This window comes from Priceomyces carsonii (assembly GCF_900007245.1).
Source record: "Priceomyces carsonii strain CBS4050 genome assembly, scaffold: Debaryomyces_carsonii_scaffold_3, whole genome shotgun sequence".
Lineage (NCBI taxonomy): Eukaryota > Fungi > Ascomycota > Pichiomycetes > Serinales > Debaryomycetaceae > Priceomyces > Priceomyces carsonii.
The window spans coordinates 1,253,745-1,273,714 of record NW_026946676.1 but is presented as its reverse complement, the minus strand read 5'-3'; the positions used below and the strand labels follow the sequence as shown (position 1 = coordinate 1,273,714).

The 19,970-nt window shown below is 37.4% G+C and overlaps 10 protein-coding genes across 10 annotated transcripts; 6 read left to right on the top strand and 4 right to left on the bottom strand.

The window, feature by feature from the left end:
• Positions 1–287: 287 nt before the first annotated feature.
• PIN4 (Pin4p) lies at positions 288–2,213 on the bottom strand (the record flags this gene model as incomplete). Its single annotated transcript, XM_062953118.1, has 1 exon — positions 288–2,213. The coding sequence occupies one exon, from the start codon at positions 2,211–2,213 to the stop codon at positions 288–290; it is 1,926 nt and encodes a 641-aa protein (XP_062809953.1).
• Positions 2,214–3,125: 912 nt separating this feature from the next.
• PRCAT00003209001 (Arf family guanine nucleotide exchange factor) lies at positions 3,126–3,308 on the top strand (the record flags this gene model as incomplete). The annotated part of the gene is made up of 1 exon (XM_062953117.1): positions 3,126–3,308. The coding sequence occupies one exon, from the start codon at positions 3,126–3,128 to the stop codon at positions 3,306–3,308; it is 183 nt and encodes a 60-aa protein (XP_062809952.1).
• A 104-nt stretch (positions 3,309–3,412) lies between these two features.
• On the bottom strand, positions 3,413–5,194 carry PRS (putative proline--tRNA ligase; the record flags this gene model as incomplete). The annotated part of the gene is made up of 1 exon (XM_062953116.1): positions 3,413–5,194. One exon carries the CDS (start codon positions 5,192–5,194, stop codon positions 3,413–3,415), a length of 1,782 nt encoding a protein of 593 aa, XP_062809951.1.
• A 188-nt stretch (positions 5,195–5,382) lies between these two features.
• Positions 5,383–6,351, bottom strand: CSP37 (Csp37p; the record flags this gene model as incomplete). The annotated part of the gene is made up of 1 exon (XM_062953115.1): positions 5,383–6,351. The coding sequence occupies one exon, from the start codon at positions 6,349–6,351 to the stop codon at positions 5,383–5,385; it is 969 nt and encodes a 322-aa protein (XP_062809950.1).
• A 1,299-nt stretch (positions 6,352–7,650) lies between these two features.
• Positions 7,651–9,810, top strand: PRCAT00003206001 (uncharacterized protein; the record flags this gene model as incomplete). The annotated part of the gene is made up of 1 exon (XM_062953114.1): positions 7,651–9,810. The coding sequence occupies one exon, from the start codon at positions 7,651–7,653 to the stop codon at positions 9,808–9,810; it is 2,160 nt and encodes a 719-aa protein (XP_062809949.1).
• Positions 9,811–9,978: 168 nt separating this feature from the next.
• PRCAT00003205001 (uncharacterized protein) lies at positions 9,979–11,724 on the top strand (the record flags this gene model as incomplete). Its single annotated transcript, XM_062953113.1, has 1 exon — positions 9,979–11,724. The coding sequence occupies one exon, from the start codon at positions 9,979–9,981 to the stop codon at positions 11,722–11,724; it is 1,746 nt and encodes a 581-aa protein (XP_062809948.1).
• Positions 11,725–11,758: 34 nt separating this feature from the next.
• On the bottom strand, positions 11,759–13,633 carry PRCAT00003204001 (uncharacterized protein; the record flags this gene model as incomplete). Its single annotated transcript, XM_062953112.1, has 1 exon — positions 11,759–13,633. One exon carries the CDS (start codon positions 13,631–13,633, stop codon positions 11,759–11,761), a length of 1,875 nt encoding a protein of 624 aa, XP_062809947.1.
• A 177-nt stretch (positions 13,634–13,810) lies between these two features.
• PRCAT00003203001 (cysteine protease) lies at positions 13,811–15,220 on the top strand (the record flags this gene model as incomplete). Its single annotated transcript, XM_062953111.1, has 1 exon — positions 13,811–15,220. The coding sequence occupies one exon, from the start codon at positions 13,811–13,813 to the stop codon at positions 15,218–15,220; it is 1,410 nt and encodes a 469-aa protein (XP_062809946.1).
• Positions 15,221–15,546: 326 nt separating this feature from the next.
• On the top strand, positions 15,547–16,197 carry SSU72 (RNA polymerase II subunit A C-terminal domain phosphatase; the record flags this gene model as incomplete). The annotated part of the gene is made up of 1 exon (XM_062953109.1): positions 15,547–16,197. The coding sequence occupies one exon, from the start codon at positions 15,547–15,549 to the stop codon at positions 16,195–16,197; it is 651 nt and encodes a 216-aa protein (XP_062809945.1).
• A 141-nt stretch (positions 16,198–16,338) lies between these two features.
• PRCAT00003201001 (ribonuclease P/MRP protein subunit) lies at positions 16,339–18,654 on the top strand (the record flags this gene model as incomplete). Its single annotated transcript, XM_062953108.1, has 1 exon — positions 16,339–18,654. One exon carries the CDS (start codon positions 16,339–16,341, stop codon positions 18,652–18,654), a length of 2,316 nt encoding a protein of 771 aa, XP_062809944.1.
• Between the last annotated feature and the right edge of the window lie 1,316 nt (positions 18,655–19,970).

Here is a 19,970-nt window from a genome sequence, read left to right as displayed (position 1 = left end):
TGATTAAATACAACTGTCATTGCTAATAATTCGTATATTTTTATTTCCAATTTGCTCCTCAGGCAAGTTTATGCAATTTGGAGAGAAAAATGGGCATATATGATATATGAATTGGTGCCCATTAACGTAAGACATTTAATTTTAATGGATGACACTCTTCACGCTTCTTTCTTCTTTTGGTAGTTATTACCTCAATTAGCGAAAAGATTCATTATCGTAATCGTAATTCATTAACATAAGTGCCGTGTCATTAAAAAACGTTTTAGCATTCAAGAAAGCAAATGAAACTATTTGGGTCCCCAAATTCCTAAAGAACTATCGTAATTGTTCGAATTTGTCACATTTAAAGAATGGAACTGATTGTTTAAAGAGTCATTCCCATTTGAGGAATTCAAATTGATATCATCCAATGGAGCATTTGAATTTGTTTGCTGCAATGACGTAAAGCTGCCCGACAAGTGACTATTCGCAAATGGCTGAAACCTCGAGCTGATATCATTACCAGCTAGAGGGGTTGATGGTTGGGAGCTATTTGGTAACCCCAGCCCTTGGAAAAAATTTTGCTGATTCTGATGAGGCTGCAGTGGGATGGGTGAATCCATGATAGGTTGCAGCTGTTGCTGCTGATTGAATGAATTAGACAATGGTGGGGTGGATCTAATGTCCACATAAGATCTATTATTAGAAGATCTTAGTAAAGCTGCCGCACTGGTAGAACCCATATTCGGATTGGCTAGTTGCGATGCTTGAGTTGAACCCTGTGACTGCTGTGCAGGTTGTTGGTACATATTAAAAGATTGAACCTGGGAAAATGGCCTCGCTTGTTGTGACTGTGGTCCAGTTGATCCCTGTTGAGCTGCTTGACTATACTGAGGAAAATGCAGTTGGATTGGTGTTGATGTTTGTTGTCTCAATCTAGGTAATGGCAAAGCTGATTGAGATTGAGATCTCAATAAATCCGGGTGTCCTTGCGCATTTAGCTGAGTATGTTGATTCAAATTCATCATGGAATTTGAATGTGAAGGTGGCTGTGGAGATTGAGTGCTTTGGTTAATAAGACCCTGGGCAACGTGGCCAGGCTTTCTCCTCACGATGATTAAACCATTATCAAACAATTCTAGTAGGTTCAAGTAATTGCACATTACAGACAAAATTTTTCTTTGACTCAAGTTCAAACTAGAAGTCGAAATGGCCAATTCGAAAATGGACTTGGAAATGTCATCTCTGTAAAGAACTAGTTGAGAGTATAAGTCAAGTGTTTCGGGATCGTTAAAATTCAAATCAATTGGCGGAGCAGAGAAGTTACCAGTAACTGGTATTGTGAAAAATAAACGCTCGGTCGTACTTGGATTTGTCGCACCATTGACACTCAAATTCTTGGTGGCAGCAGTCGTGGACGCTGCTGATAACAAAGATGCCAAAGAGGCATTCGAGTTTGAGCGATGCTGTTCTTCCAACTGACCACGTTTTTCTCTCTTTTCCCTTTCAATTCTTTCCCTTTCTTGGAGTGGTAGCATTTTTTTGTATTCAACTCTCAATTTTCTTCCCCCAATTTCTCTACCATTAAGCTGATTTACTACCAATGAAGCTTCATCGGTGGATGTAAAGTTTGCAAAAGCCAATCCTCTAAACACGCCATTATCAAAATGATAATTGAAGGCGTAAGGTAGAGGCAAAGTCAATTTGGTCATGACGTCAAGTAACTGTTCTTTTTTTATAGCAAATGGAATGTTTTTGATAACAATTGCTGTTGGAATTAAATCATCATCTTCCTCTTCTTCTTCCTCGTCGTTGCTGCTATTGAATCTAGGACCAGCATTATTTCCCTCAGAATTCTTCCCATTAGAAGTTTCTTCTGCATCCACGTTTTTAGCCTTCTGCAAGTTTGCTCCTAGTGTTTTACTATCCAAGCTGCTTAAGGTCGATTGCTGTTGCTGTTGCTGTTGCTCAACCCAAGGGCCAACGTTGGTAGCGGAAGCATTCTGATTTCCACTTCCGGATTGTTGGTTCAACCACGAGTTCTGTAGACCCATGTTATTTTTGGAGCTGGATACCAATCTCAGGTTAGAAAGTTGAGGCGTACTGTTTCCATTTCCACCGCCATAACTTGAGGATGCATATCCTGAAGTTGAAGACAATGAAGATAATGATGGTCGACGTTGTATTACTGAGTCCAACTGGTTCGGCGTCGAAGATAAGTTTCTTAAATCCATACTATACGAAATTCTGTTATATTTCCTATCAAATTCAGCAACTATCCGTGATGTTTTCTTGACTGTTGCTTGTTAGTTTGATCAGGGCTTATTCCCGGTATCAACTATGGAATAGGTGATTTAACTTGTTAATAGAATGTCGGACTAGTATAGCTCAACTTCCTTATTGTCACCGTTCTATAAAGCTTAAGTAAACTAAACTGCTTCTGTATATCCTTCAACCTCCCAAAACCTTCCAGGATATATCTCAGAATCACTTGATAACGGACGACTAATCGAAGAAAGTTTTTTTTTTCTCTGGGAGGCTTCCTTCAAGCGAAATGTTATATGCCGGACAATATATGAAAAATGGCACCTTAGGTTGCCTCTTTCCGTCACCATGAGGCAACTCACCAAGGTGCTGGTAATGACGGTGTTAAGAAGTAAATTTACGATGAATATATATACGGCTTAAGCCTAAGAATGAAATTAAAAAGCAAATATTCTTCATGTACTTTCTACTAATGTCTCAAACAAAGATTTACTGCTCTAAAGTAGTGATTGGCCTTCCTGCTTAGTGTAAGGGGGGCGGCGCTAAAATAGCGAGCCTACGCACTGTGGATGCCAAAATAACTTTTTTGGCGGTGAATGCCCCAACGCTATATATTGAAAATTTGCCTGCATCTTGTTTTGTGTAACAATTTGTTGATTTTTCATTTTCCTCCGGCCATATCAGAATCGACTACGTGTGAGCAGCGCTGGGCGATAAACTAGGTAAAGAATCGATTAGTATTGTAAAATGGTAAGTTTGGAGGAAAGTATAAGATATTCGCATTGATTTACTAACCATGTCAGTCATCAGCACCAGGAGGCTTGAGGAGCGCAGCCAAAAGAAAGTCAATCGCTGACAAGAAAGCACAATCAGAAAGCTCGATGCCATTGTCCACCAGGACAGCTGGAGCAGGAGGCTCATCATCTACCATGATGAAGCTTTTCACAGATGAAGCACAGGGTTTGAGAGTTGACCCCTTAGTAGTATTGTTTTTGGCTGTTGGATTTATATTTTCTGTGATAATTTTACACGTATTTGCAAAGGTAACAGGCAAATTTACGTAGGATACTAAGAAGAGGGATTTCAATTGAAGAGGATTGAAAATTGTATTTTGTTTCCTTGTTATCTCCCCATTGTGAGGTCATTTTCTATTTGTAAACAAGTCTATTCACATATCTTTTAATAAACATTTGAGTACTACAGCTAGCCCATTTATATGTACAAGGTGTTTTATGTCATCTCCATTCAGATTATAGGTGACTTCCCAATCAAAATCTCGACTTCTATCATCGTGTAGCTTCTTCCATTCTAGTTCTTTGTTGTATCGTTTTCCTCTTACTTCAATTTCTACCATAGGGAACTTCTTACCTACTATAATTGAAATCGGTATACCCATTAAATTCGACTGTTTGATTTTTTTTCCAATCCCAAGCTTAGCTCTTCTATCCACAACAAAGTCAATATTTTCTTTGCTTAAAAGGTCATAAAATGATTCCAAAGTGTCTTCAATACTGGGAGCTTCAATTACTGTAACATCCCAAGGAGAAAGTGCAGACGGCCATCTCAAACCTATAACGTCTTTGTTCATTTCTGCTATTGCTGCAATTATCCTACTTAATCCGATGCCATAGCATCCCATTTGTAAAAGTTTCCTTTCCACCCCTCCTTTATCGTTGGGGGTTTCGATAGAACAACCTAATGACTTGGTGTATTTATCACCGAGGAAAAAAGTATGTCCAACCTCGATCGCTTTACTTAGTTCCAAACTTCCCTCCTCACAATTTCCACATAGTTCACCCTCAATAGCAGATACTATAGGGACGTCAGTCAAAGTTGTAATTAATGACCTATTGATAAACTTTATGGGAAAGTCTGGGAAATTCGACCTTGATGTCAATCTTGCGTCCATTATCCTAACAATTTTTTTGGAGATCAAGGAATCTTCGTCTGAAAATTCTTTTAAAATTTCTTCTTCGTTTTCATTCGCTAAATCTATATCTGGAATTTCAATTTTAATATTCGTTGCCTGTAAAGCTCTATCACTAGGATAGTATGCACAAACTAAAGTTGACTTATCTTTTGTCATCAAATATTTTACCGATACTTCTTTTGCATCTCGGACCTCTTCAGGAAATGAAATTGTCTTTTCAATATTTGAAACATGTCCGCATGAATCACATGTGAACACAGTATCTTCTCCTGATTCATGCAAGTAATGCCATTCATGACTCAAAGAACCTCCCATGTCACCAGTATCGGCCTCAGCCTTTATGAAAGGAACTTTTAAATCATTGAAAATATTCACGTAAGCGTTCACAACCTTGGAATACGTTTTTAAAGCATCGGTTTCATTCAAATCAAAAGAATATCCGTCCTTCATGATAAACTCCTTTCCTCGCAATAAACCTCCTCTAGGTCTCTTCTCGTCTCTATATTTTTTAGATATCTGGTAGTATAGCAATGGTAATGATTTGTAGCTTGTCAAACTATTAATGACCAATTGAGTAACTTCCTCCTCTGCTGTAGCTGCAAGACAATACTCATGATTAGAAGAGTCTGCTAATTTAAAAAGTTCAGTATTATTCCAACGTTCAGATTTCTTCCATAAGGCAGAGCTTGATAAGGATGTTAAGCTTATTTCTTCAAACCCAGACTCCTCCATGCGTCTTCTGACGATGTTTTTGAGTTTGTCCAATGATTTAATCCCTAAAGGTAGCCAGTTCACGAAACCAGAACTGGGATGCTGTATGTAACCCAATTTTACTAGTAAGTCGCTAGTTGCTATCTTATTAACATTTGTTATAGATTCTGTATTATTGCAGTAAATTTTTGGTACGCTTTTCAAGTGTCCTAACCTTCGTACCAGCATCGTGCAATAGTACCTGATAAATGAAAAATTTAGATTCCCTCGAAAATGATGTAGCTTTACTAATCGAAATCGAGAAAACATATGCTACAATTCAAATTACCTCCAAGATATTATATCAGATCACCAACAGACTACCAGATAGATACTAATCGAGATCAATATTACATTTTACTTTTGAGCTCTTTTGTCTGGCTTTTTATCATCTTACGCATAAAATTGGACTATTTAATAATAATCGGATAACCGATGCTATACTTTGCTATACCGAATTACTTACTACCAAAAGCACTCTTGACCTTGCTATTGATCTCATCAACGACATCATCCCCATATGCTTTCAAATTCGATAAGGAGCTATTAAAGTCACCTTTAGCTCTGTTCAACTTTTCTTGCTTGTCTGGTTCTTGAGATTTAGAAAAGTTGGCGGATAATTCATCTAAGCGAGATTTGGCGTTTTCATAGCTCTCAATAGCTTTCTGCTTGCCTTCATTATAGCTGCTAGTGAATTGGTTCTTAGTTGACTCCAAACTTGATTCTAAGTTGGATCTTTGTTTTTGAGCTTCATTCTTAGCAGAATTATAAGAATCGGAAGCCCTATTCTGTAATTCATCTGATTTCTTAGAGCCCCAGTTAAACCATTCGTTCTTCTTTTCTTCTGCTCTATCGGCTGAAGCGTTGGACTTATCCTTCAATTCATCAGTTTTCTTAGATCCCCAACTGAACCATTCGTTCTTCTTGTTAGCGGCATCATCCTTGGTGTTGTCTAATTTCTTTTGAAACCTATCATCCTCCTTCTGGAACCAATTGAACCAAGAGTTCTTTTGAGCTTCGGCCTCATTAGAAAGAGACTGGACATTACTATGTTTCTTGCCTCCACCGATATCATTTACGGTATCGATGTACTTATCTACTCCTCTAACCAAAAAGTTCTTCTCAGAATCAGGGGTGGTGTTCTTATTAAACTTGTCCTTAGCGTCAGAAGCGTTATTTGCAAGGTTTTGATACACTGAAGTGTCCTTAATCTGTTCCTTTATGGGGGGTTGCTTCTGAACCTTTTGCTTGGTTTCGTCAATTTTCAGGGTGAACTTATTCGATAAATTGGTTTGCTTCTTATTTAATTTATCCAAGTCATGTTGCACTTGCTGTTTTCTAGGGATGATTGGCTGCACATTTTGATCGTAGAAGTAAACACCTCCGAGAATGGCTGCTGTTCCAAGAAAATACTTAGTGGCCGACATTATATCTCTTTTACTATTTCAATGTCAAATGAATTAGTATTAAGATTAGTTTTGCTAATACCGAGTGCCTCAGCACTTTTATAGTAGATCACGAAGGTTGCTATTCCGATTTCCGATTTAGGAACTAACATGTGAGCAAGAATCATATAGAATGTGAACAAAATAGAAGAGGTTTCGTTGCAGCAATCTCAATCGTATGTTGAATCTCAATTGCAGCAATTCATGCTACCTAATAAAAGTAAACTTCTACTTAATATTAAAGAGTGCAACCGTAGTAGAAGTGTCGAGCAGATAAATTATATTACAATCGAATGATTTTGACTCACAGTACAGTACGCTAACGCTCCTGATGTCTTTATGCCAAATAAGATACAATCCCAATGTACTCTCCTAAACTTCCGCAATTGAATGACTACTTGAATGATAGAATATACTGATGTTAATTGGTACACGGTGAAAAATTAGTATGGGCATTCCCCGACATCTCCATAGTCATTCGCTCATGTCGTCAGTTTCGCAGCCCATAAAAACGGAACAAAATAAAATTCCCACTAACGATGAATGCACGACTTTCCCTGTGACAGAAATGTCACGAATGCGACTGACACCTGTTCTGTGTCCGTCCCGCCGTATCGCCGACAGTAATTCGTTCTGCAGTCATTTCCATCTCGTCGTTCTCACAACTACGCTATCATTTCTGATCCTGTGTTTCACCACATTTTCTGAGGCGTCAACTTTCTCGGACAGTGATCGAGACGAAACAGTAATTACCGGCCCCCAGGGTAGGAGCAGTAATGATCTGATCACGTGTAACCTGATACGTAAATTGACTTGCAGTAAGGGAGACATTTTATTTGGTCATGAAAAATCAGATAAACTTTGGTTTATCAAAAAATGAAAGAAAATTTATGGGTGTCACCGCAAATTTACATGGTTATTTCAAGGGAATAAGGAGATTTTAAATCTTAATTAGATAAGAGCTGCAAAGAAGTGGAAAGATTTAAGGTAATAGAACCTAGTAGTTGTCTCAGAGAAGCATCAGGTTTAGGAACTGGAAGGTTTTACGCGCCATAAAGAAGGTGGGCGCGAGCATAACAAGATAACAAAGGCACAGACATAGTATTGGGTGGCACCTTAGTGTTGTGGTAGCTTGAAAGGGTGATAATAGACAGGCGTAAGCAAGGACGAAGTGAGGTGCTATATCTGTTAACTTTGGTTCTTTCATCAAGTGCTGTGTATCAGAGTGAAAACTGAAATTTTATCACTTGAATAGAGCCTGACGAGCATAAAGAAAGAAATATGGCTTCCGTTCCTCTCAGTTCTTTGGATCTATCATTGGAATACGGTTCCGATCTAGAGCTGTCTTTGCTAAAGCTTTGGCGGGTTACCAACAATGGATTCGTGTATTCGAAATACTCTTCGACAGAACGCTTAAACAACAGATCATGGCGATTGTTGAATAAAAAAGCTCTATTAGATGCTAAGCAAAAGAGAGAGACCGCTTTATATGCTCACACGTTGGAGTCGATGATTTCTGATCTTTCAAAAGAAAATTTAATAGACTCAGAGCCGAAAATGTCCCAGTTTCTATCCAATAGGGTAGAACCTGATTCACACAGTACTTTGTTCTCTCATAGTTCAAGGTTGAGCCTAAATTCCAAATCTAACCCGAGTATAGAAGATGACTCATCATCAGATGACATTTCAGATATATCTGAAGAAGATGATTACATTTCTTCGAGCGATGAGCATGACATGGATGATAACTCTAATCCTCCTAACGAGGATGAAGATAGCTATTTTCCTCGTAGGCTAGATGAGGCCAATATATCTAAGACGAGGACAACTTTCGTAAAGGGATTTTCTCCGTCTTCTCCTTCAAAGTCTAACAGAAACGAGTCATCGGAAGTGCATCCAATATCAAAAACTACAACTAATCAATCTGGTAAAAGTATATTTTATATTGAGAATTCACCTTCTCCGCCTCAAAACGTACCTCTGGATGGGAATAGCGATGAGGTTAACCATTGTGTTGAATATCCTAATTCTGAGATAACCGATAAGATTGTACCACCGTCTCACATAAAGAGACAAGATTCTTTATTTAGTAATTTTCAATTACATTCAAGCATAACTGAAAAAGAGCAATCTGACTGCTCTTCCACAGATATTTCAGAGGATGAACTGGAGGAAGATCTTTCGGAAGACGGGGAAGATAAACCAAAAGATTCTTTCCCAGATCGAATAAAATCGATAGAGAATGGAAAGGGTCGCAAGAAATCGACGGATGGCGGAAGTGATTGCAAGAGATCTGTAGAAAGTGGGAGAGCTCCTGATGATGATAGTGAGTGGCTTTCAGTCTCTTCAGAAGAAGAAGAAAGTCGTAGTACAGTATTTCACCCTTTAAAATTTGACAAAAGATCATATCTGATGACAACTGAACCTCGTGATATTGAACGTGCACCACTAGATAAATCAGCTCAGGACTCTTTAGTCAGACCAAGATCACTTTTGTCTAGTATGTTTTTAAATCAAATGCATGGAAATACTGAAAATCATCAAACACCTCACCCACATGTTTCAAAGCCTATTTTAAAGAGATCATCAACTACAGGTATTGTCACAATCGACCAAAGTCGAAAAAATGGTTCAAATCATCAAAAATGGCCCTCTATATTATTTTCAAAAAAATATGCATCCTTAACAGATTTGTCTAAAAATTATCCGCATTACCAAAATATGCTCGTAAAAACAAATATCTTGAACGATTGTGTTAGTGATCAAGACGAAGATGATAGCTTGTTAGGGAAACAAAAATCTATAGTTGGGATCTCTGATTTCAATGTTACTACTAAATCTTTGAACAGCGGAAGTAGTAGAACCGAAGTTCACAAGAGTGGGAGCATTGCCTCTCATGAAAACAGAGATACTTTATCTTCAAGTTTGAACAAATACTCGAGTTCTGTCTCGAATCATTCATTTAAGAATCTTCTTTCCAAAAGTTCTTTGAATTTGGCAAATTTATTCAGCAATAACAATAAAGTAAAAAGCGCACGTCTGTTAGATATCCATGGGAGATGTCCTCAAGGAAGTCAAGAAGAGGTCCCAAATGATATCCATCTGAAGTCGTCAGAAGATCTCGACTCCTCTACTAATTTGAGTACGCGCCGTTCTGAAAAATCTCCGAAGTTATCATCTTCATCTTCATCTTCTACTGGGACTGCTTCTGCTCCAATTGCAACTGAAACACATTCAAAACCCTTGAAGCTATCACCAAAGTCAACAAGAAGGAATATGTTGGCTACCGAGTTGAGTAAGTCTTTAAAAGAGTCCATTATAATTGACTACAAACTTGGTAAGATTCCGTTACCTACCAGAGTTGTTCATAGGAGAACCACAGGAGATTCTCAGCCAGAAGAAATTGATGAAGTGGATGACTACCATTCAAAAGGATGGTGAGCGGTTGCACTCATTGCTACTATAAATAAATATTTATTTAATGAACTGTAATATTTAGCCATTCAGAAGTGTAGAGGGAGGAGCTTGATTTTCTTAATTTTTATCAAAATTTTTTTTTTATTTCACATTTTCTAGATATCAAGGTTAAGTAAAATATGATATAGAGTCATGAAAACTTGTTATTATGAGCTATTGGGAGTTGAAGTAACTGCGACGGACAATGAGCTCAAAAGAGCTTATCGACGGAAGGCGTTGCAACTCCATCCTGATAAAAACCCAGATGACATAGAAGGTGCAACTGCTAGGTTTGCATTGGTAAGGTCAGCTTATGAAGTCCTTTCTGATCCCCAGGAGAGGTCATGGTATGATTCACATAAATCTCTGATTTTGAGAGATGATGATATCACGGAGAATTATGGTGAAGACATGATTGTGCCAAGTATTTCAGTTGATGAGGTTATGAAGTACTTCAACTCCTCGTTGTATAATAAAATCGATGACTCTCTATCAGGATTTTATAATGTTGTTGAGAGGTTCTTTGAGCGATTAGCAGCTGAGGAGGTGACTCATGCCAAATTCCAAGGTTTAGGAGAATATGATAAGTTCAGAGATGATGCCAATAACGTGAATGTACTTGATGAATCGGTTCTCTTATATCCTAGATTTGGGCGAAGTAATGATGATTACGTTAATAAAGTCAAGCCCTTCTATAATTCTTGGTCATCATTCCAGACTATTAAAACCTTCAACTGGAAAGATGAATATAGATATTCTACGGCACCTGATCGTAGGACTCGTCGTTTGATGGAGAAAGAGAACAAGCGAGCGAGGGATATTGCCAGAAAGGAGTTCAACGAGGCCGTGAGGAGTCTTGTTTCTTTTATAAAGAAAAGGGATCCAAGGGTCAAGCAAGGTATAAAAGATCTCGAAGCCACGAGGAAAAGAAAACAAAAAGAGGCTAAAGCAATTCAAATGCAACAAAATCATGAAGAGAACTTGAAAAACATTGCTAGAGCACGTAATTTCGAAGTTCAAGATTGGCAGAAGCTATCTCAAGAAGAGGTTAGAGAGTTAGAGCTCATGATGGAAGAAGAGTTCCTTTCGAGCTCTGAAAGTGAGTTCGATGAGTTTGATAATCCTGAAGACGAACCTCAATTATTCGAATGTCTCATATGTCAAAAAATATTCAAAAATGAAAATCAGTTTCATGTTCATGAGCGCTCTAATAAACATAAGAAGCAAGTAAAGAAGTTCAAATGGGAAATGAGAAAAGAGGGTATAGAGTTGGGCATTGATCAGGAGAATCCTGAATCGGAAACTTTTGAAACCGCATCCAGTGGTGAAAGTGATTTCAGTTCGTTAGGCTCCGAAAACAAAGATACAGAAGCCCGAATGGATGAGCGATCACCTGATTATTATGACAATAATTCGGTAAATGATAATTTGAAATCAGAAGTAGAAGATAGAAACGATTTAAGATACGAAGTTGATGATTTGATAGAGAGTGATAATGATAACTTAGGTTCAGATGAAACGAGGCGTGAGTTGTCGAAGAAGAAACAAAAAAGGTATCAAAATAATAGCCTGGAAGCACCAGTACAAAATACTTTAGAAGATGAATTGGCACAGTTGACAGGCGAGATATCATTAAGTGGTAATGAAGAGGAGAGCTGGGAGAAGAACTCAAGTAAGAAGAAAAAATCAAAGAAGAAGAAAAATCATATTCCTCTCAATTCATCTTCAAACTTAAGTGATAAGTCAAATGACAAGGTAGATAAATCCTTCAACGAATCGTGCTCTGTGTGTGGCTTGGGGTTTTCATCGAGGAATAAGCTATTTCAACATGTCAAATCTACTGGGCATGCTGCTCCAGTTAAACAGGTTTACGGGAAGAAAGGGAAAAGAGTGAATTAATCTATAATTATTGTATATACATATTCATTCTAATCTAACCAAGCCCAGATTTTGATTTCTTTACTTTAGCTGTAAGAGGCACGCTTATTCCTTTATTTCCAAGTGCACCGAGGCCCTCGCCTTTAACCCATCCCAATTTCTCTAATAGTTGACGACCAATGTTAGTTGGATCGATTTCAGGAGCATTTGCACCTACAATATCGCCATCTTTTAGAACAGTGGTGCTTTTCTTATTTCTATCTTTCTTATTTCCAGGCATAATTGGTTGTTCTTGATCTCTTCTCTTAAAAATTGGTCTCTGTCTCAAGATTCTTCCAATTTGATCATAATTGGGCAAATATCGAAATGTTCTCTTTGTTTTCGTCACTCTAATAAACTGCTTGGTCCCTCTTCCACATTTCAGTGATTTTAAGTTGAAGTAATCAGCCATTTTTGACACCGTTTTATTTCCATGAGGATCAAGAGGGGGGAAACTGACAAAATCACGAGCCGAATCATGAAGAAAACTATCAAGTTCATATTTAATGTCTCTAATATGCAACTGATACTGATACTTTACACAGAGATCATTGGAAAGTAAGCCCTCTTGAATGATAAGGTTTTCATGATCTTTTTTCTTTGTCTTTTTACTTTGACGTCGAATTTGAAATTGCTCTTGTAACGATTCTCTAATTTCATCATCTAAATCCAACCTATCCAAATCTAGTCGCTTGTTTCTTCCACTACCTATCATGGTCATTGTTTGCGTTGGTGGTTCGTATTCTGAGCTACCAAATTTCAGGTTTTTCGTAAAGTTTATTAAGTCTTCAATGCCATCATCCTCGTCTCCAATATCATCGTCAATGCACTTTTGATTATCGTTCAACGAGAGATCATCATCCGAGCTATCTGATATGTATACATCTGAGTCATTAGACTCCTCAGCACCGCTGTTAATAAAGTCCCTAGTCATGAACTTTAAAAAGCTATCAAACCGGTGTTCTCTGACGCCTTTCGCTGTAACGAATTCAAATAAATCATCCTCATCCATCCATGTAAAGTCATCTCCAAAAAGCTCGGCATTTTTCACATAATATTGATTTTGAATGCCGTATCTTATATTTGAAACAGTTAAAGAGGAGACATCGAATTCGTAGTCTTCAGATAAAAACCCGTATTCTGGGTCATCATTCGACTTGTTAACATTATCACTATCTTCTTGTTCATCTTTGTCTAGTACCTCATCGAGCACAGGGACGTCTTCCTCTTCTAGCTGAATGCTGTCACCATCAGACTCATATTCTACATGACCAGATGCATCTTCCGAAAATGATGACTCACTTGCATCTGACGAGATATCTGCATCTGTATCAAATTTAGACCCAATAGATAACTTTTCGATTGAAACCAAATCGTCAGCGATACGCTTCTTTTCATCTTCAAGTGTATTCAATGCCGAAGAGCTTCCTGTAGAATCTCCTGAAGAGCACTCTTCTGATCCGGCTTCAGATCCTTGTTTAGACTCCCCTGGTTCTATAGTCTCGGCTTTTTCATTTGCTGACTTCAAATTTTTGAGAAGTTCATCATTCGGATTATATATCTCCTTTGCTTTAACAAATTCAACCGGTCTATCTCGCAACTTTCTACTGAAGATATTGTCTTGATGCGAACTCGTATAAGCAACTTCATCTACTAACCTTCCTGGCCTCTTTGAGAGCTCAAGCATGGTATTTTTACCTCCCGAAGCCCTTGGAATATAAACGTTGTCATCTAAATCCATAAGTTCTGGTACATTAATTCCTGTAGTTCTCAGACCTCTATGGTTATTTGACGTTCCTTTGCTCTTTCTTTTCCTTCGATTATTGGAAGTATATCTCCCATTTCGAGCACCTCTAGATGATGGACCATTTTTCAGTGATCTTCTCGGCATACTCTATCCTTATATTGCAATCTGTTTTCATCGTACTCATCCTCAACTTTCAGTAAAGGTCGCAATTAAGATAGTACCAATTGGGGTTACACAAAAGCTATATTGTCTGAAGGCAACGTTGTTAGTTTCCTAAATTGCCCTAGAAGCAATTAGACAGAAGAGTAACATAAGAGTAGTATGGCTGCAGAGAGAAATAGTATAGAAGAAGTTACTAATTCAGAAATATGTGAATCCAAGACCGGAATAAGTTCGTTTAATCTTTCACAATTATGGCAACTGATAACAAATATTGGTGATAAACCATCAGATGATGAATCCAAATGTATCACTATATTAGGAAAAACATATGAGAAATTAGATGAGTTTGAGTCTGATCTCAAGTCGAAGATATGGATATCTTACAGATTTGGGTTCGAACCAATAATGAAAGCTGTTGAAGGACCGAGCCCTATTTCGTTTGCACAATCGTTATTGTTTAATAAGAATATTTTGATAAAAGATTTCCAGAATATCATGAACTTGGTCGATAATGAATCTTTTACGAATGACGTAGGATGGGGCTGCATGATAAGAACTTCCCAAAGTTTATTAGCTAACGCCCTCTTACTGTTAATGGGACTGGATCCCAAAGCCATCGTTGAGTTATTTGTTGACAATTCTCAATCTCCCTTCTCCTTGCATAATTTCATAAAAATAGCATCCGACCTGCCCTTGGAGATAAGACCTGGTCAGTGGTTTGGCCCTAGTGCTGCCTCCCTTTCTATTAAGAGACTATGCGACAGATTTTATGAGTCTGGTAATACGAACATTCCCAGATTAAAGGTCTTGATAAGTGAAAGTTGTGATTTGTACGACAGCAAGATTAACGAGATTTTAAACAGCGAGGAATCAGATGCTCTATTAATTCTCTTGCCAATAAGATTAGGAATCGACAAGATTAATTCAATATATCACCCGAGCTTGTTCCATTTGCTTTCCATTAAACAATCAGTCGGTATTGCAGGTGGAAGGCCATCGTCTAGTTTTTATTTCATAGGATTTGAAAATCTGAATTTGATATATTTGGATCCACATTCGCCTCAGCAGTTCCAAATCGAGCTCGATTATGAAAGCTACCATACCTTGAATTACCAAAAGTTGAGCATCAATGATTTAGACCCTTCTATGATGATAGGAATATTGGTTAATGATTTGAATGACTACATTGACTTCAAGGAATCTTGCTTGAGCAATGCTAATAAGATTATACATTTTCATGCCCAGGAACAAGATAGCCCTACAAACTCCTCTAGGAAGGATATTGCCGATTTAGATGTATCAGACTTTTCTGCTTCAGCTGACGATGACGTTATAAGTATCGAAAGTTTTCAAGAGGGAGAAGATTTTGTAGATGTTTCAAAGAGTAAAGATGTTAAAGAGAATAATAGCTTCGAAGATGGTGAAAACTCACAGTACGATCATAAGCAACAAGATCGTGAGGTGGAAATTACCATGAGTGACGACAATGATGTATCAGACCTCCGAGACGACGTTGTAAACATTAGCCATTCCATTTCTGACAATTATGAGCATATAGATCCTTCCTAGTTTACCAAGCTAGGCTTGTGAAATTTTTGAGTGTCCAATGCTTCTTTAAGCGATCTGTCTTGTACGGCTTCCAGTGTTTAGCAAATAACTCTTTGTACTCATGGGACCTCTTGAGTCGTGTAATATGGCACAGTAGCATTTTTAGAGCTATCGAGATATTTCGCATGTAAACCTATAGCTAGAAGCTCATACTTACTAAATATTCTATGCTATTGCATATCATTTACTCCTTTGATTGATTCTCTTATAATATTCGATATTTTCAGAGTAAATAACTTAATCAACTGCATCTATTGTGGTATCATCTACGGGGGCAAAGTGTAGCCATGAAGGATTCCATGAAAATATGTACTGTGTGTGCATCCAATAATAATAGGTCTATGGAATGCCATAAGCAACTAAGAGATGCTGGCTATGATGTTCAATCATTTGGAACTGGTTCAGCTGTTAGACTTCCTGGGCCATCTATAGACAAACCGAATGTGTATGAATTTGGTACGCCTTACGAAGAAATATATAAAGATTTAAGCTCACAGAGTTGTCACAAAATGTATGAGTCTAACGGCTTAATACACATGGAAGAAAGAAACATGAGAGTTAAGAGGGCTCCTGAGAAATGGCAAACAAATGCGTATGCCGGGAAATTTGATATAGTAATAACTTGTGAAGAGAGGTGTTTCGATAGCGTCCTTGATGACCTAATGTATCGAATGTATTCTAAGGACGATGCGGACGACGTAAAAGAAATAGTTCATGTTGTGAATGTAGATATCAAAGATGACAATGAGAATGCAATGATTGGTGGTAAGGGTATCTTGAAACTTATTAATATGATACATGATTTCAAGCAGAAAAAAAAGGAAGACTATGATGACGAATCTGATGTACTTTTAGAGGATCAAATGGTAAGTATTCTTGCAGAATGGCAAAAGGAACATACTCATCTTCCAACTTTATATAGTGTAAGCTATTATTAGACTTAATGTAAGATATTCCATCTTTTGCTGTTTAAATACTATAATATTGCAAAATGTAATAATTTTTACGAACTGAGAAAATACCTAAAATACGTTAAACAAGATATTCTTTTAATATTATATTATTCTAACTAAATTGGAATGCATAAAAAACCTGATAATTCTAAAAAATCAAGACTATACAATAGTCGGGCCATTCGAACTCAACTAGTCGATTCAAGTTTTGTGGATAATGAGAAATTAAGTATTCCAGAATTTTTGAAATCAAGATCTTATGAGATTAAATCATTTGAGCTATCACAATTGAATACCAAACGAGCTTCTTCCAACAGAGTCTTCCAAAGCTTGCCTAGGACTTTGAGACGTAGGGCAGCCTCGCATAATGTAAAGAGAATCCCAAAACGGTTAAGAAGCAGAGCGATAAGAGAAATGAAAAATGCAGTACATGGTGTAAACCCTAAGTCTCATCATTTACGAGGAAGAAACCTTTATAAGCTTAGAATGTCCAAAAAGCTTTTAAGGTTGGGCTCTAAGCTAAAACTCTCCAAGCATTTGCCACCAGAGGAAGCCTTAGGCAAAAATTTACGCTTAAGATACAGAATAGCATTAATCAACAAGTATATGAAAGATCTCAATGACGAGGCACCAACCAAGTTGAATAACTGTGTTGGCTCATACGATAATACGGGAATTAATAATCTTGCTAGTAGACCAAAAGGGAACTTGAAATATTTTAAAAGGCAATTTGAGTTCGTATGGCTACCTTCTCATATCTGGCATGCAAAGAGATTTCATATGATTAAGCAGCACAATTTTCAGATACCGCTTACGCCCACTCAGAAGTGTTTTAGACTGATGAACAGGGCCAAGAAAAGTGGTTCGGTACTAAGCGACATGTCATATTATAATACATTAATTCTTCAAATTGAAGATACCGATAGGTATCAAAATATTCTATTGAGCCTAACAAAATATAAAGTGACCTTGCCTCGCAAGTTTCTTCAAGGCTCGAAAAGCTATGATGATTTGATTTTCGTTGACGGGTTGGTAATCGGAAAGGGATTGATAATTTCTAATTTTAGTTTGAAGAAGATATTGATAAGAGTATTTCCTTCAATTTATGAAATGCTATTCGAATATCTCAAACTGCAAATCCATCCTCAAATTGATTTAATTTATGATTGCAGATATTCATTAGCGAGTATAGAGATATGCGGCCCTACAGCCTTGAACTCACTTTCCAAGGTTTTGCATTTAGATCCATATAAGTATGATAGTATCCCGTATCAAGTATGGTACATATTGTCACATTTGAGTGATAGTGACTCGGTTCCTGTTGGTACTACATTTAGCTTCTACGTGGATGATCCTAGGTTTTGGAAAAACCCGGTCGAGCCTAAGGCTAATACGTCCTTTACTAGCGTGAATGATTTGATCATTAAAATAACGGAGTCGGATTTGGTGAATTCTCAGTCCTTGATGGAACTTCTTGATAATAAAAAGAGAAATGAAACTTATGCCAATCAGTTATCCCTTAAGAAATTAAATTATGGCTTTGCTAAATCAAATCCAAACGAAAATTTACTTGAGCATGATCCAGTTAGAATCCCAGTTTTGATCACGAAAGGGAGCTCGGGAAGCTGGTTGTTAATCCTACCTTGGTTTTGGTTAATGCCTTTATGGTTTAAACTTGTTAAAATCGCACATTTAAAGGTTGGGGGACTCAGACAACGAAGGCAATTTAACTTCGAGAAGTTGCTGCCGACATTTCCTAATGATTTGCCCTATTTAAAAGATGGATGGGTTTATAATCAAACATTAGGGAGACTCAATGAGGAATCCTACAAACGGTTACCAAAGAGCAAGCAACAAAAATACGAAATCTTCGAAAATGGCATCAATCCTTTCAAGTGCGATTGGTCATTCTTACAATTGTTAATATTCGGCTTGAAACTGGTAAACAAGGAACTCAAAACTACTGATGAATACAGCGATTATAATGAAAATGGTACAAGAAATATAAATACAGTAAACGATCTCGTGCAGTTGATTAAAGCCAAAAGAGAGGAAGATGCTATTCCAATCGAACTTTTGGATCTAACCAGGCCATTTCATAGGGCGTTTGTTGATGGAAGCTATACTCTAACAGATACATCAAGTTTACCAAAACTTCCTGTTGTTCATATTTCTCTCAAGGTGCTAAATCGTGGAATAATAAGAGATAATGCTAGACTCTATGCCGTCTCGAATGCGTCTGTGAAGAGTTATATGACGCAGAAACAGGAAATCGTAAAACCATTGTTAGTTGATTTAATCGGCTTTGTAACAAGCGGAGCTTTCAACTTGGATTATGGTGCAGATACTGGATTGTGTTTAGTAAGAGCAGATTACAAGGGCGATTTTTTTTTAGTTAGAAATCCTGGTTGTTCTAATATGTACTTAGCTCAGCAACAATAATTTAATTAATTACTACACAATACGCAACATATTGGAATATTTAGCATAACTTTTATTTAAATAAAATATCATGTAAGAAATGATGAGACATCAAGTTCGCAAACAGTTCTTAAGTAATAAAAGAATAAAACAATGAATGAAGTCTCCTTAGCAAATCTTCCTCTATACTACTTTACTAGTTACCATACTTTGCAGCTAAATCAGCAGAAAAATTGACTCGCACACTACCAAAGGACTATAAAAGAAACATGCTTCGCACATAAATCGAAGATTTATTGTACTTTCCTTTCTTCATACTTACCTCGAGATGTTACAGGAGATCAAGTAGTCTTGTAGCCGTAGCTCTTTATTTGCATTGCACTACGCTGTGAGGAGCTTCGCCAACTTCCTCTCTCATGGGGAAGTGTGGATCTTTTAATTTTTGATTTCATTTCTATCAATAATGAGTATGAATTTCTTCAATTCATTAATGATTTTAGGTGTATCAGGCCAGATGGTTTGGCACATGATAAAATCAGCAATGTAATTCTAATAAAAGTTAAGCTAAACCTATAAACTATTATGATTAGAGTAACCCGGAGTGTCTCGACGAGTTCAATGGATTGAAGAGATGGACCTCAAATGTGTAGCAATATTCTATAAAAAGATTATGTTTAAGTCTCTGCGTTGCTATTGCCGTCTCACTTGATTTTTCTACCCTGTAACAGAACCTCCCATTCTAGGACTGAGTCGAAAAGATTATTAACTGACATGAAACATGCTCATGGGTTCTCATTATTTTGCTAGCGGCCAAGAAAATAATAAATCAGTCCCTACATCAATACGAGCCCTTGATTGCTGACTGAAAACAGGATTGTTTACCTCGTGCACTCGCAGCTATACAAATATCGCTGGCTACTATGCTTCTGCGACTTGTTTGCCCTTTATTATTACTACTTTGGTGATGCTGGAAACCCAGTTAGCTCTCCCTGCAGATCTCTTCAGACCACCAAATCCGCTTTAACTACTGTTAATCACCCCTAAATAAGCATTAGCAAGCCAAAAGTCGCATTCCCAAATCTCCCAGAAGAATTCCCGAATCTGAGACCGAATTAACTATGTTGGGACCGCGGAGAGAAACGAGAGGGGCATTATCGAGATTCAGTTGAAATAATACATTAGTTCTTTTTATTTTGAATAATCAATCTGATCAAGTGAACTAAGTTCAGTATTACATCGTGATAATTGTTCAATTATTGTTACCATAGGTTAATAAGCCAATGCGCTTTGCTCAGGTAATTGTTCGCGGTATGTCGCTCTCCTCCGACCTTGTCGTG